General features: G+C 34.3%; 3 protein-coding genes and 1 long non-coding RNA gene across 4 annotated transcripts; 2 read left to right on the top strand and 2 right to left on the bottom strand.

The window, feature by feature from the left end:
* Positions 1-114: 114 nt before the first annotated feature.
* LOC140819172 (uncharacterized) lies at positions 115-453 on the bottom strand. The gene is made up of 2 exons (XR_012115193.1): positions 370-453; positions 115-283 (listed from the first exon to the last, which is right to left on the bottom strand). It is a non-coding gene; the product is annotated as an uncharacterized lncRNA (long non-coding RNA).
* A 3,565-nt stretch (positions 454-4,018) lies between these two features.
* LOC140819154 (F-box protein At5g52880) lies at positions 4,019-7,094 on the top strand. The gene is made up of 6 exons (XM_073179166.1): positions 4,019-4,409; positions 4,510-4,664; positions 5,169-5,256; positions 5,681-5,883; positions 6,422-6,567; positions 6,788-7,094. The coding sequence occupies exons 1-6, from the start codon at positions 4,204-4,206 to the stop codon at positions 6,902-6,904; spliced, it is 915 nt and encodes a 304-aa protein (XP_073035267.1). The 5' UTR covers positions 4,019-4,203; the 3' UTR covers positions 6,905-7,094.
* A 477-nt stretch (positions 7,095-7,571) lies between these two features.
* On the bottom strand, positions 7,572-10,108 carry LOC140819158 (reticulon-like protein B5). The gene is made up of 5 exons (XM_073179171.1): positions 9,826-10,108; positions 8,579-8,759; positions 8,350-8,491; positions 8,022-8,091; positions 7,572-7,931 (listed from the first exon to the last, which is right to left on the bottom strand). The coding sequence occupies exons 1-5, from the start codon at positions 10,007-10,009 to the stop codon at positions 7,768-7,770; spliced, it is 741 nt and encodes a 246-aa protein (XP_073035272.1). The 5' UTR covers positions 10,010-10,108; the 3' UTR covers positions 7,572-7,767.
* A 3,252-nt stretch (positions 10,109-13,360) lies between these two features.
* On the top strand, positions 13,361-14,848 carry LOC140824475 (probable membrane-associated kinase regulator 2). The gene is made up of 2 exons (XM_073186058.1): positions 13,361-14,372; positions 14,472-14,848. The coding sequence occupies exons 1-2, from the start codon at positions 13,457-13,459 to the stop codon at positions 14,561-14,563; spliced, it is 1,008 nt and encodes a 335-aa protein (XP_073042159.1). The 5' UTR covers positions 13,361-13,456; the 3' UTR covers positions 14,564-14,848.
* The last annotated feature ends 651 nt before the right edge of the window (positions 14,849-15,499 follow it).

Below are 15,499 nucleotides of genomic sequence, written 5' to 3'. Positions count from 1 at the left end.
TTATAAATCAATGAGTTCGACCATCATAATTAATCAACAAAGTCTAAAGGAAGCAAATCAATTTTGCATCTGGAAGTCATTAACCAAAAGGAAAGAAAATTTACAGCATCATACCATCAACAAGAAGCATGTCCCCTGCTTCTAAATCATTTACAAAATCATCATAGTTAACACTGTAAACAGAGTCTGCCGATCCAACTCCCCTTCTTATTGTGAAAGTGAATTCCTGACCAGGATTCTATTCAATTGGCTGAGTTAAATCACCACTCCTAACCTCCTTACCCTTCCAAAAAAACCAAGTATCAAAAACAGAAACATCATATGATAATGCACAACACTTAAGCATGTAAAAAAAAGAGATACACGGACGTCTTGCGGAGCATCAGTTCAATAATTCCTTCTAATTCTCATGCTGTACTTTAGGTCAGCCTCCTTCAGGAGCTATGCCTAGAAAAAATCTCTTAATATTTCCATCCATTATTGATTTAAAAATGACTTGACCTAACATTAATTATAATGAGTAGAAGCTGCGAGACAACTAAGTGTAACCCATCAGTTGAAACATTGAATATGCAAGAATAGCGAATTAGAAGTTTTTAATTACAACCAGAACATATTGGATCAAAGTATTACTTCTAGATATAATTCTATACGGAAATGTCAAATTCAAAGAAAATATAAGGTGTTTTCAAATTATGACGTCCTTTATTTACAAATGTTTCCATACTCAATATTTTTGCAAGTGTGATTAATTTGACTGAAGCTTTAATTAACCAAAGGACCATTTTGTCGCCATTTCAATCACGCAAAAGCTTGTGTGCCGAAAGAAGAAAGACTTGCCTTTGGTGTCAAGCATGATGGCAATAACATTTGCTTGGGCATTATATTCCTTGACCAAATCAATGACCTTCTGATGAGATGCATGGTCTCCATGGGACATATTAAGATGAGCAACATTCATTCCAGCTTCTGCCAGCTTCCATATCATTTCTCTGGTTTTGCTAGAAGGACCGATAGTGCTAACAATCTTTGTCTTGCGCCAGACTATAGGCTTAGACCACGGACCAGCTAATGAGCTGCCATGTTGCTGAATTCCTTGTAGATACTGATTTTCCTGCTCCTCTGCCTGATCAACGGATAAGCAACAAGAAAGATGCATCAATAACAGATGTTTCTGTACTTAAGTTTCTCTCCGCACAGGTGGGGCTCCATATTTTCCAGTAAACGATAAACAAATACAAACGCAATCATTCATCCCCCAAAACACACATACACACTCTCCAAGAAAATAAACAAATACAGCCATGCCCATAAGAAAAATAAAACTCATGATTTTGAATAAAGGTTATAAGGAAAGAGGCTAGAACTAACGACCAAATCGGGAATCCACGTCGTTTAGAATAGAAGTCAGATTTTCATCTTTTTTCTATTTTCAATCGGAGTCGTTTTGGAACCTGGCATGCCCTCGATGCTACAAAAAATTGTGTCAAACGAGTTTTGGTATGCCAAGTGGGTCACAAAGATGCGTCCATGTCCAATAAATTTGTGAACAATTGTAATGATTACTTGGAATGAAAGATGTATTGTTTCTGATTTTCCAGATCCGTGTAGTGTTATTTCACAAGAAGATATATGAATATCTCGAGCAACTTTTTTCAAGAAAATACAGAGAAAATGTTGAATATTATTGTGAGAAGAATACAACATGCATGTGAAAGATATTGCAAAAAAAAATAAAAAATGCATTCACAAGAATGAAATGGATTGTTTGATACTTAGAAATACATAGTTTATGATGTTTAAGATCCATACGATCGTCTCTCAGAAAAAGAAACATGGATTTAATGTGAAAGATCAGAGCAAGGATGTTGAGAACAAGAAGGACCATTCAAGGGATTTGTCCAAGACACGGTCGCGAGAAAAATGTACAGAAAGATGGTAACATGCGTCTTATCAAAGAGGAAGTTCCAATGAGTCTCCACTCTAACTTGGAGGCGATTATATGTGAAAACTTGACGATCTGAGCAAAATAATGGTCGCAAAAATGACATAATGTACTAAAGAATTTTTGAAGTGAGACAATTTGTTCAAGTGAATGAGGAGGAAAGACACACATCAATAAAGAAAATGTAGGATGATACTGGTGCAAGGAATAAAAATCAAATAGCTAGTAATCATAATCCATAAGTGGTTCATTATTGTGCTATGGTCTCTTCTGATATGCAGCCTGATGATACAATTATTCATGGAATGCCGGAAGTGAGTATTGACAGTAACACTCTGGGGCACCATATCATCTAAATGCCTTCAAATACCCGCGGGATCGAATAAAGAGGCCTTTGGCTGATAAGAAACGAAGAAATCCAAGTGAAATATTGGAGTTTAGCACCAAAGGAGACTACGGGAAAAGGTTGGATACCTAAGGATCATATTTTTTAAACAAATTATCACTGTAAAAAGAACTCCAACACTGGGGATCATAATTATATTAAGAAGAATATATCATGCAAACTGGGAAAATCCTTGTATGGCAGGGGATCATCAGCCACAAGGTCGAGGAATTGGCCATATACTAGTGGATCTTGTACTACGAGATAAAGAAGAAAAAAGATTGTGTGTTGGTATAACTATCATCCCTAGTTTATACATGTTAGTTCTTATCGATGTAGGCGACACTCTGTACGCATGCGCTCAGCCACTTGCAAAGATTGTCATCCAAGCTTGATAATTTTATTTTGGACTGGCTGGTGGCACTCTTACGAGACAAGTTTCTTCATTTTCATTAGCCTTTAAGGTACTTTTTCTGCATTGGTCTTTGGAATTCTCCTAACCTTGCCTTTTTTCCAATTGGGCATTACTGAAAAATAAATGAGAACCAGATCAGAAATCAAGGGAATGGCAACACATAGGCTCAAATAATAGTGAAGCATAAAAAGTGAAAGAGGAAGTGCGCAAGAAACAAATCAAAATGAAGCATGCCCAAATAATTACACAGTAGTTTAAATACATGTTCCATTCATGGAAGAAATCATCGAAAGAAAACAGAAATGGGAAGGGAGAGCTCTGCCAAAACAATGAAAACTTTGCGGCGTGAGAGTGAAAAGATTAGAGTTGGAGGATCATTGTCAAGGACTTTGAAGGAGAAGAGAAAAATTTTACACTTGGTACCGAGCTAAAATTTGAAGATGGGCATAAAAACATAAGAGTGAGTCTAACGTGAGATCGTCTCACGGATCTTACATATAAATAGACGAAAAGTGATTGAAAATATCCCAATGGCCAAATACTGGCATTTAAATTTATTCAGTAGTGTTTTTTTTGTCTAATTTCCTGGGTGTATATGATTTGGTGATAGAAGATGGCAAAGAAATCAAGGCAAAGCTTAGAGTGATTTTAAATTATGAATTTTGAGAATTTCCATAAATGAAATAAATATATTACTTCTTCAATAAAGCTCCAATTTTATATTATATTATAAAAATAAAGAGAGTAGGTATGTGACAATTTTATCAATATCTATGGAGGGATGGTATGTGTACAACAATTTTTACACTAGAGAAAATTCTATACTAAAATTCAATTTATTAAAATATCATGATACATTGAATATAAAATCTCACGATATATATCGTTATACAATATATTGTTTGTGTGTTTAACATTATCTATATCTGTGTGACGAATCGACCTGATCCATGTTTACCGTTAAAAAATAATTTTTTTGATATAAATATTAATATTTTCACGGAAAGAATCACGTCATTGATCAATATCACATAATTGATTTATGAAACAATATTAAATGAGTTTTTGTCATATAAAATTGTAATAATTTGATGAATTATGGTTCTAGACAGATACATGCGAGCTTGAGTGCAGTTAAAATTAAATAAAAGAAAAGAAAAAATTTCGGACCACCTTTGACTAATTTTTGTGTAAAAAATAACAAAATTGACACATTGCATTTTTATCGCTTAATTTAATTTAAATAACTTAAAACTTTTATTATTGATAAGTTTTATTATTGATGGGATTCAAACTTTAAGATATCCATGGTTGTCGTCGATCTTCAATTCGAACAGCTGAAACGGCGTCGTTTCTCCCTTCGGCTGTATTCCCTGAATATCGCCGTCCATACGTACAACTGATCGAGAGTCTGAGACTATATGTTATTCCGATCTTTCCCTAATCTTTTGGATTCTTATGATTATGATTAAAACTCCAAATTCAAATCCAATTCAAAGATACGAAAATCTTCGGTTGAAAGAATCCCTCTGTCGACCCTATCGTTACTCGTTAGCATGCAAAGAGTTGAGCTTGTTCCTCAGAAGCGCCTACTCCATATGCCCCAAAAATCTGCAGTCCCAAATTTTCCAAGACACCCTTTTCGCGTTTAGCCTCCTTCCTGAGTAAGTTTTCGAGGCACACATTTTTTCCCCTTATTATTGTTTATTTATCTCCTTTAAGTTTGCTGGATTCAGGGTTTGTATTTGTGTTTCGGTTATTTAGGATTCAAGTTCAGTCTGCTATTTCAGCAGCTAATTCTCTTTTGCAAAGCGCGGAGTTTGCTCTGCCGAAACAGAAGCGGGGTCTGGCAGTTAAGGAATACAAGCATGCAGTGGTTGCTTGTAAGAGAAAGTCCAAGTCCCTTAAAGAAGAAGAAGGTCTCTTTCTATAAGTATAATTTAATTGATTCGTTTTTTGCTGTAATTTTGAAAGAGTTTGTATATTTAGTTTATCTATATGACTACCTGTTTTCCAAGGCTCTACTCACGTGGAGAGGATAATAGATTAATATCTAATTTGCCGTATCTCCTCTCTCTTTTGGCTAATTTCGTAGGTTTTTAAATAATTAATTAGTTCAGTAGCTCTGATGTTACTGCTCTGGCATCCATTGGGTAATGTTGTCTGACTCATAGCATTGAATTTGTAAAGAAAGTGATTTTTAATTTGACGTTTTTTGTCATCTTTTTTGTATTAACCTCTTGGTACTAGTCTTATGCTAGCGTATGCAACTGATCCTAATATAATGAAAATCTCTGTGTTGTCGCGGATGTAATGTTAGCATATGGCATAGCTTGTGTAGTTCATTATCTATTCTTTCGCGCGTGGTTGCTGACTGCTGAGTTTTGATTGCTTTTGTGTGTCAAATTGTGATTTTTCCCCAGTTCTGACTGTGCTTCCTCGGGATGTTCTTTTCCACGTCTTTGGCTTCTTAGATTTGCAGTCTCTGGTTTCTGCAGCTGCCGTCTGCAGGTGCTTTACTTTCTGCTTTTTATTTGTGCTTGAAACTAGGTTCACATCTGTGGATTGTGGATCACAAATCATTCAGTCTTTGATTAGCTAAACATAAGGCATTCCTTTGGAGCTTTGAAAACAAAGGATTGAAGGAACAAACAGATTTTTGAAGGAATTGTAAAATGTATGTTTTTACTAGAGGAAACCATAAAAAACTGGTTTATAAATTGTGCTCGAGCCAATGATGACATCAAATAATTATCACATGTTATTTATTTATATTGGGGATACATTTTCTGATCGGGTAGCTGACTAATAAGTTTGATCAATGGATCAGAATAATACTTATCCTTCAGTTGTGCCTCCTTATTTATAATTCATTTCCTGTCCATAAAAACAAAATTGTGTAACATTCTAGATCATCATGTTCTCCCATGTGCAGGTTGTGGAATGCGGTAGCTAGTGACAACCATTTGTGGGAGAGTTTACATGCTACTTTCTTTGGTAAACTGGACAGTTCATTTAAGATCGATGGCAATATTACTGATGGAACAATAAAAAGTAAGAAAGATGTGCATTCAGCCAGTCACGCTGAAACTAAGGCTGATACCAATTGGAGGAATGCTTTCGAAAGAGCCTATAGAGGTATATTGCAACATCGTGAGTATTAAATATCTTCTTTGATGCTATGGCCTACGTAGGCCCTTATGCCATACCCCGACCATTTTAAAAGTTTAATTTTTTTTTTACTTCAGAATAAAGACAGCACATTGCTAAAATATGTTATATCATGTTCTACATGTTGCCATATTGGGATCCTTTGCATCTACATTACTGAATGGAGATGATTTTTCTCATTCATTTTGGATCACAAATGATTATATCCCATTTCTGAAATATCAAAATGCTATCGAAATTTGAAGCTTTGGAATTTAGCCACACTAAGATTAAACCTTAGTTCATGGAATTTACGTGCTGATCCTTTTCTAAGGTAAACCCGGGTGGGATAAGTTGATCCATGATTTATGTTTCATCTCTCTTTCCATTTTTATTTGTTATGTGAAATCTATGGATCAATTCAGATTCTTTCTTTTTCTCTTGGTTCTTCCCATGGACGTGGTAATGAGTAGATTGGCGCTGTATATGAAGCGGATACTAATTATTGGCTTTTATGTGATCGCAGAGATTTGTTCGAGAAGATTTAAATCTCACAGGGGATACTGTTCGAGTTGCGGTTCAATTGTTTGGTTAAATAGCAACAAGTGCTCCAATACCTTGGGTACCATAGACAACAGCACCCACAAAATCAACCCTCTATCGACACGACAGGTGAAATGCTTCTGAGACATATATCTTCATTGTAGGGCAATCTCTAGTCGTGCTTGAATTCTTAGCATCATATTATCATGGTTATCTTTCATGTGCTTGCTCATCTTTATGCGTTGAAGCATGTCTAAAAACTTATTGATTTGGCCAGATAATCCATTATTTTCTGACTGAAATTCAAAAACAAGCGCAACCCAATTTAACTTAACCCAATTTTTGGCAGCTTGTGGAGTATATCTTAGGTGGCTCTTTTTCATCAGAATCTTCCTCCGACGGTGACAGCGACAGTGATACCGACGACAATTCCTTCTGCAAGCTATGGGCATATGAACTATCCTAGCCCAGAATAGCATTTGGAACCTCCTAAAGAGACCAAAAAACCCACTGTGATAAGCAAATAGGCCAGTTCGTCGTGAAATTTTAAACGGAGGAAAATTTATGTTTTCAGTATATATTCATGATAATATATAAATATATTTACTGTGAACTTTAATGATATTTTAAAAAGTCTATCGTGTTAAAATCATCAATATCACCCAAATTTTTCTTAGGAATTATGAATTACATTCAAATTTCGATCAATAATAATAGAGTTTCTGGAAAATAGTATTCGTTTGAACTTGACTTTTTTAGTTTTGAATTTTAACGTTAGAATTATTGTATATGAGCATAAAATACTTCTCTAAATAAAAATCTTTCGGCCAGAAATTTATTATATAAATTTAGCTAAGTGAAAGATCTCAAAACCTTCTGTCCATAATTCTGTTAAAAAGCTTGAATATGTCCATTTTTATCTCAAATTTTCGTTCTATTATTTCGAGAATACAAAAAAATTTGCATTCATAACGAATAATGTACGGATTTCAACAAAATTACATAACCGCTACTTGCTTCGAGTGTATAACACCTTCAAGTGAATGATACAACTCATAAATAATAAATAATAAGACTAATTAAAAAGGAACCTCTCAGTTAAGGTGATGCCAATTGCAACTAGTTAAACCAAGTAGCCGCAACAAAGCAATTTGATTCAAACATTGAGCAGCAAAAAACTCAACTGCCTCGCAAAATTACTGAATCCATCATAAATTATATGAAACCATAGACTTCGTTTAAAAACAAACACCGGTACAATCTTGGGTTCTTCTATCAGACGCCCGAGTCTTGCAGAAAAAACACTTACACCGCACCATTTTGCAAGATCTATGGAAGCTTGTCTTTGATACCTTTAGGAATTTTACTCAATACCTTTGCATCGAACACAGCATATTGTTTCTTGAACTCTGTCTCAGCTCTCTCGGCAAAAGCATCAATCTGAGCATCATATTTTTCATAGATTACAGGTACTGTGTGCACCAAAATGAAGCCTGTATATGAGAAATGGGAAATCGTGAGAAAAATCAATCAAGTAATGCAAAGAATATTGCTTTTAATTCCAGAATTAAGTTACTACGTACCTATGTAAAACAAAGTGAGGAAGCTGCAACAACTTCCCAGAACAGATAATACCCATAGGCCAACAATCACCTAAAAATCAGAAAACAGAAGGATTTGTGATTATTGAACAAGCCATGTACAATTACAATAAACTTCATTTAAGGTAAAGTATTAACATGATAGTATGATACCAAAAATGATGTATTATCTAGTTAATTTCAAAACAACTTACCCGGCCATCAAGAAAAATATGGTCTATGAATATTTGTTAATATTGAAGGCAAAATGAAATTAAAATGGAAACTGCATTCAATAATCAAGTAAGAGTTAACAAATGCTAGCACATACAGCAAGGAATTTCTTCAGATCTCTCCCGCGTGCAATATCTCTAATGATAGCAAAAGCTCTGTTGAATTCGACCCTAAAGGCAGAAGCCACGCCCAAGATGATATCCTCTGGAATAATGACTTCTGGTATCTTAGGTGGAGATCTGGGATGCACAAGTGAAACTGAAAACTAAGAAGATCGTAAAAATATGCCAAAAAAGGAAATCTTATGGGTCACTTGAGAAGTATACTTGTTGATGAACGTGGACGCATTTGACCACAAGAAAAGGACTGCCAGGGCAAGAATCAGGATATGGCACACTAGTGAGAGCAAATGATATTCAAGCAGTTCAAAAAACACCCAAATTGCGGTGGCAACACCAAGCAACCCGCCAGAAATTTTCTTGTCCCTCCATAGGAAAATATCAGCAGCTGATAGATAATCAATGTGAGACGATATACAAAATACCAAACTTAAAGTATATCCGACTACATAATAACATATCGCCAGTTCTTATGGCTGACAGTTCTATAGAACTTCAACAGTATGCATACAAGCACCACTGGCGTCCAGACCAGTTGAGAACATTGAACATCAAATTTGAGACTGGCGACAAACTCATCAACAACCAAATCCAGATCACAATTTAAATTTATAAACTATACCTTGTATTTCAGATAACCAAAGTAAAAAAACCAGTCCCTCAAAACTCAACTAATTTGGTTCCCATGCATTCACATCAGATTCTTCATGTTTCGAGAGAACATAAATCATCCAAAAATATACCACATTAATGATAATAACATTCCTTATTATGAGAAAACTTAAGGAGTTTAACTCCCATGCCTTCGCGTCAGACTTTTCGTCTTTCAAGAGGACATAAATCATCCATAAATATATCATAAAAATAATAATTTTCCAGATCAAGACATGGGATTCACAGCATAAAACTTAAATCTTGTGAAACTGCGAGCACTACTTGAACATATTGTCAATGAGAAGTCCATCAGTCATGTTAGAACCATATAATAGATTTTTGAAGGGGTAAAAGTACCAAAGCCACAGAAAAGGTTTTCTATCCTTTCATACTTATTATCAGCGGAAAAACTCAAGAAACGTTTATTTCTCTACACCCCAGGAAACAATCTAGAAAAACGACATACCTAACATTATCTCATATGGACAAAATATAAAACCAGTCCATTACACCATCTAAAAGAAACACACAGTGTTGATATCTTCGTGAATTTAGCCTTTATTTGTAACACAGTTTATTATCGAGACTATAAGAGAATTACTGAATTAGAACATATCTAGTGAACAAATAAACAATATCTAGTGAACATATCTGCAAGTGATCCAATCGACACATCCAAATCCTAAAACCCGCCATCAAAACACAGATATATTTTGCATTCCTCGCTCTATCATAACCACAAAATCTAGAGCAAGGAACGAATAAATCATTAAATAAAGTTCATAGAACGAAAATCGTACGCTTTCCACCGCCAAGGACCTTGTGGACTGGCTTTTCGCGGCCGAAGAGACGATAGATCTTGGAGGCCGGTTTTTCTTCCCTATCGTTGTCCGAATCCGACGATGAAGATGAATCGTGACTGTGAAATTTCTCCGTGATCTTATCGATCAAGGTTGGCTGGTGTTTCTCGTGCTCTTCGGCCATGGATTCCGATCAGATTCACGATTTCACAAGTTGAGTTTCCCGATCGGCGCTTTTCGGGATGCTTTATGCTTGCCTGTAAGAGAGTGGGAACTGTGGTGGAAAGCTCAGCTTATGAGGTTTTAAATCCATCTAGGTCTCTGGCTTGGAGTTTCCAAGCCTAAAGGCTCGTAAGAACCCGAGGCAACATATTCTTTTTTTCATTATTATTTCGATTTTGACAAAGATGTAATATTCTATGAAAGTGACATCTTTCGGTGACGGAATCGAAGCTTGACGATTTTACATTTAAAAATAGATTTTTTGAATTTTAATTAAAAAAAAAAGGATTTTGTTTAGATTGGGTTTTGACAAAAAGGCAACTTTTCCCATTTTATTTTCAAACAATACTCTTTTTTTTTCAAAAAATGTTTGCACTTTCTTGATTTATTGATTTGATTCATATCGTATGACACGAACATTACGATACCCAAGTCTGCGGCTCTTTGTTGAGCCCTTCCTATTATTTGCTTTATTTCCTAACATATTTCATTGTACAAGAAAAAATGTCATACACGGTAAAATATGTGAATATCTGATTGATGATTATAAATTTAATTTCTCTTCTGAGCATTTTCTCGGACGATTACGTCGCACATTTATTGGTCAATATATTTTATCTGACTAATATGGCTTGCAAAAGCTACTGCATTAGTATGATGTTGACTTAATAAATATGAAATAAGAACGACGGTGTTTCTACGTAAAGAAAAAACTATAAACGCTCATTATGATATCATAATAAAAAAAAATTCAATAGAAGTGAAAACAAATTATTCAAAATATGTTAATTATTTTATTATGCAGTATATGAAGACAGTTGACAGGCTCTGATTCCACCATTTATTCATCAACACGAGGTGTTGGACCAATGCACATCGTGAGGATCTCACATACATGAATTCGATTATTACGTTGATGTATCGACTAAGATATTTGAAATCATCAAATCCAAGAATTTAAAATTTATTTGATTGCTTCTCATTTCAAATTTTTCTCTCGTTTCAAGTAGTAAAACCGTTTTGCATGTAAACAATTATGACCTAGGACTCTACATTATTCAAGCCCAGTGGGTTATTGGGCCTGACAAAACCGTGGAAACAGGGCTTGCTCGGAAATTCTGTGAGGACCTCATGCAACATGGCTTGCTTGGAAAAGTTAAATTAATATGAGATAAAATTAACAAATTTTCAATTTTTTAATTCTTTTATTTTCTATATTTACGAATATTTAAAAATTAAAATATACATTTTTGAATAACTAATGTCTAGATAATAATTTATTTTATGAATATACTACTTTAAAATTTTCCTAAAAAAACCAATGAATATAGAAGGATAATATCGAGCATATTTAACAAATAAAGCAAAAACTTATGTGAGATTGTTTCACATGTTGTATTTTGTGAGACAGATTTCTTATTTGAGTCGTCTATGAAAAAATATTACTTTTTAGGCTAAGAATATTACTTTTTATTGTGAATATCAGTGGGGTTGACCCGTCTCACAAATAAAGATTCGTGAGACCGTTTCATAAGAGACATACTCAACAAATAATAGATGGAGTGTAAATAACACTCCCCTCATTAATATTAAACTTGTTTTAATCACCTCGTGGAACGATTTATTTTCGAATTCAAGAAAGCAAGAGCACTTCCCCACTTTACAAATAAGCAATTTTGTGTGGTAAAAGAAATTGTTTTTGCAAAATTTACCCTTTTAACAGTCTTTTGACTTCATTTATTTTATCTTTTGTTTCCCACGATGTTCCCGACTTTAATTTTTTTTTTTTAGACAGGTAATAAAGCACTTTTCTAAATAATTCTAAAAGAAATTAACACTTTTGGTAGCCGAGGACCAAAAGTATAGAGGATATGTTTGAACCTTCCTTAAAAACAAAATATAAAAATGTGCTATCTCGAAGACAAAAAATTGTTTGAAACGGTCTCACGGGTCGTATTTTGTGAGACAGATCTCTTATTTAGGTTATCCATGAAAAATATTATTTTTTATGCTAAGAGTATTATTTTTTATTGAAAATATCATTAAGGTTGACCGTCTCACAGATAAAGATTCGTGAGACCGTCTCACGAGAAACATAAGAGACATACTCTATCTCGAAAATATATTAAGGAAACAAATATAAATATATTATTATGTGAGACGTTTGCAATTTTAAAATTCATTATAATAATATAATAGAATGATCAAATTGATATTTTTAAATTAAAATTAAATCTAAAACACAATTTTAATACCCAAAAATGAATATTTCTTTAATTCTTTCATATATCATATTTCAACAAATTAGGATAAAGGCCCAAAGCTACAAGTCAAACCTTTAAATACCCAAAGTCCGAAGGCTGTCTCGGCGTGCTTACGGCTACGCACAGTCTCCGAAATCTGCTTTGCTATCACATATTTATTATTATTTAGCAAATAAAGACTGGACAAAAGTAAAACTTAAAGCTCCCAAAGATTTCACTAATCTCTTCCCTTTTCTTTCGACTCTTTTCTTTTACTTCTCTTTTCCCTCTTTTTGTAACTTTTTTCTTGTAAATTTCTGCCCATTCTGGTTAATTTTCTTCTTCAGTTATCATTTTTCTCATACACGTGCATGCTACACTTTTTTTATTCATATTAAATAAGATTATATAAATATATAATTTTTTTATTTAATATATGCTATATATGATTAGTTATGTTTCGAGTTAAATCGTATTATTATTATAAATCCATAAAATCATTTTACAAGATACTTATTCTTTCTAAATATATCTTTAAAAACTTGATTGTAGAGTTTTCGGGAAGATTTATCAAATTGTGTTATAAATTATAAAATGGTCACATTCTCAAAAAAATACATTAGATATTGAATAATATTTTATGAAAATTTTATTGTTTAGTTCATAATTATTTCTACAAATTTTCTAATATGCTAATTTATTGATCAAAATATTTATGAAACACATTTGACATTTTAGTCATCTAAACACAAAATAATTAAATGTGTACTAACTCTATAACATAACAAATAAATAATTAATTTATTGATTTCGAACATCTATTTTTTTTACTAAATTTTTTTTTTCCTAAATTCAGGATATTATTATAAATTTAGTATATCCAAACCGGGTCAGCAATAGTTCATTAATTATGGGTCCGGGTCAGGGTCCGGGTCTTCAGCTACAAAATACAGTCCGTGCTGCGCTCTGCATGAGTAGTCTCTGTTTCGTCTGAGTATAATACAGTGTTTGGTGGCATCTTTTTTGACCCGTTTTTTAACTTTAATCATTGGTTCCATTTGAACGTCATTTTCAATCGCACCAAACAAGGTGTTAGCAATCCCTCTCCCCTTTAAATACTTGCAAACAAGCTAACCTGAATCAATTCACTTTTCAAACGTTCTCTAATGGAAGCTTCCACTGGTTTTAAAATGGGGCCAAATGCCGGCGTCGACGTTGACGCCAGATCCGGCGGTAACTCGTCCACGAATTACTGCGGAAACGTCAACGAGGACGCGAGAAATTCGTGCACTGACGGTGAAGAAGACGAAGAGTCATTCTTCGACTTGGTTTTGAAATCGCCTGATTCCTCGACCATAAAGGGAGGCAATGAAGCTTCGATGAGAGATCTGCTGTTTATGGAGTCTCCTAGAGATGTTTTCTTGAGTAAAAATAGCGTGTTAGATGCTAATTTGAAGGCGATGTCTCATATTTCTCTCCTGCGGCCGCCTCCGAAGTTAAAAGCCTTCAGGTTGGATTTCAAACAGATGGTGCAAATGCGGAAAGCTGAGCCTGACGCCCAGCTGAATGCGAGTCCGGTGAATGAGTTCTGGAAATCCTCGAAAATTGAACAGAGGAATCAGGTCTCTGCGAAATGTAAAGAGGAGGAAATGCATGTTTCTTTAGTTTTCGCCAGAGACAACAGCTTGAGAAGTAAAATGCTGGAAGAGAAGCATAGTCGCGAGCGAGAGACCACCTCCTCCGTCGTTTCTCCCGATAAAATTTCGAGGGATTCCGTCCGGAAGTATCTGAGGCTGATTAAACCTTTGTACGCAAAGGTTTCAAAGAGACAGAACGAGAAGCAGGTGAAGTCTAAGACATCCTTGGCGCCGTTACCTTCTCCGGTGAACGCATCAAAGTTGGGTGATGGGAGGAGCATAGTCGGGAGTTTTAAAGTTGTGGCAAGACATTCGGGACAGAGCCGATACGCGTCTGCGGCACAGCCACCGATCCGCCGGAGAGACGACTCGTTACTCGAACAGCATGATGGAATTCAAGGCGCCATTCTCCACTGCAAAGAATCGTACAATTCTTCATCCGTTGGTACATTTCCTTTCCCTCCTCCCAAAAAAAGTACAGTGACGAGTTTTCATATTTCTCTCTCGAATTTTTACAATTTCATTTTTTATGAGATAATTTCAGAATACAAGCGATTAATTCGATTCGAAGACTACTGTTCACACGACAACATGGGAAGAAATTCATGTGAAGAACTGAAGAGATGCAGCATTTGAATCACAATGAAGTGGTTAAGAAGAAAAAATCAAAATAGCGGGAAGATAAGCTGGCGATTGCATGATGTCATAATTTGTATTTGTTTTGGCAAAATTATTAGTTGAAAAAACATATAAAAAAGCTGTGTGAATGAGTAGGGTTGTTTTTCCTCTGTAAAAAGGTAGTGGTGGTTTGAATAGAGTGAATGAGTGATAGTGTAGAGTACTCTTTGCATTGTATTTAAATTTAAATAGGAAAAAATATTTAACCTTTTTGGGTTATAAATTATAATTATGAGTTCTTGGGTTTCACTTATATGTGAATTAATGTCTATTTTCATAATAATTTTGTTACAATTGGTTATTGTATGATATTATTGAATTATTTGTGAAGGATTGTGTCCTATCGATAGTAATATGTCAAACAATGACCAATATAAACACTAGAAATAGGAAAAGAAATTGGAATGAATTTTAGGTGGTAGGGTCGGGACAATTATACATTAAAATTTTGTGAAGGTTAAAATTGCCTTTTTATTATATTTTTGATTTAGATATATTAATTTTTTCACTGAATAAAAAAAAAACAAATAAGATAGGCAAGGAACAAACTGGAAAATAGGATAACATTCTATAGGACGTTATCACAGATCAATTATTTTCCTATTTATTTGTTATTTTTCAATTAAATCTCTTCCTTTTTTAGGATAATATTCCGTAGGACGTTATCACATATCAGTCGTCGTAGGCAAGATGTAAGTATTTATTTAATGAAAACAGTTTACATGGGTGAGAGAAAAGGTATGGATTAAAGTATTAAAAAAGTATTTCAAATTTAATTTACGTTGAGCTTCTGAAAATGGCAAAAGGAGACAACGCAATTTAGGACATTGTTCCCGTCTAAGAATGGAGAAAATACAGGAAATTTAGTAATACCACATTACAAATATCGAAAAG

This window comes from Primulina eburnea, chromosome 2 (assembly GCF_022965805.1).
Source record: "Primulina eburnea isolate SZY01 chromosome 2, ASM2296580v1, whole genome shotgun sequence".
Classification (NCBI taxonomy): Eukaryota; Viridiplantae; Streptophyta; class Magnoliopsida; order Lamiales; family Gesneriaceae; genus Primulina; species Primulina eburnea.
The sequence above is the reverse complement of the archived record's forward strand: the minus strand, read 5'-3'. Positions and strand labels throughout refer to the sequence as shown.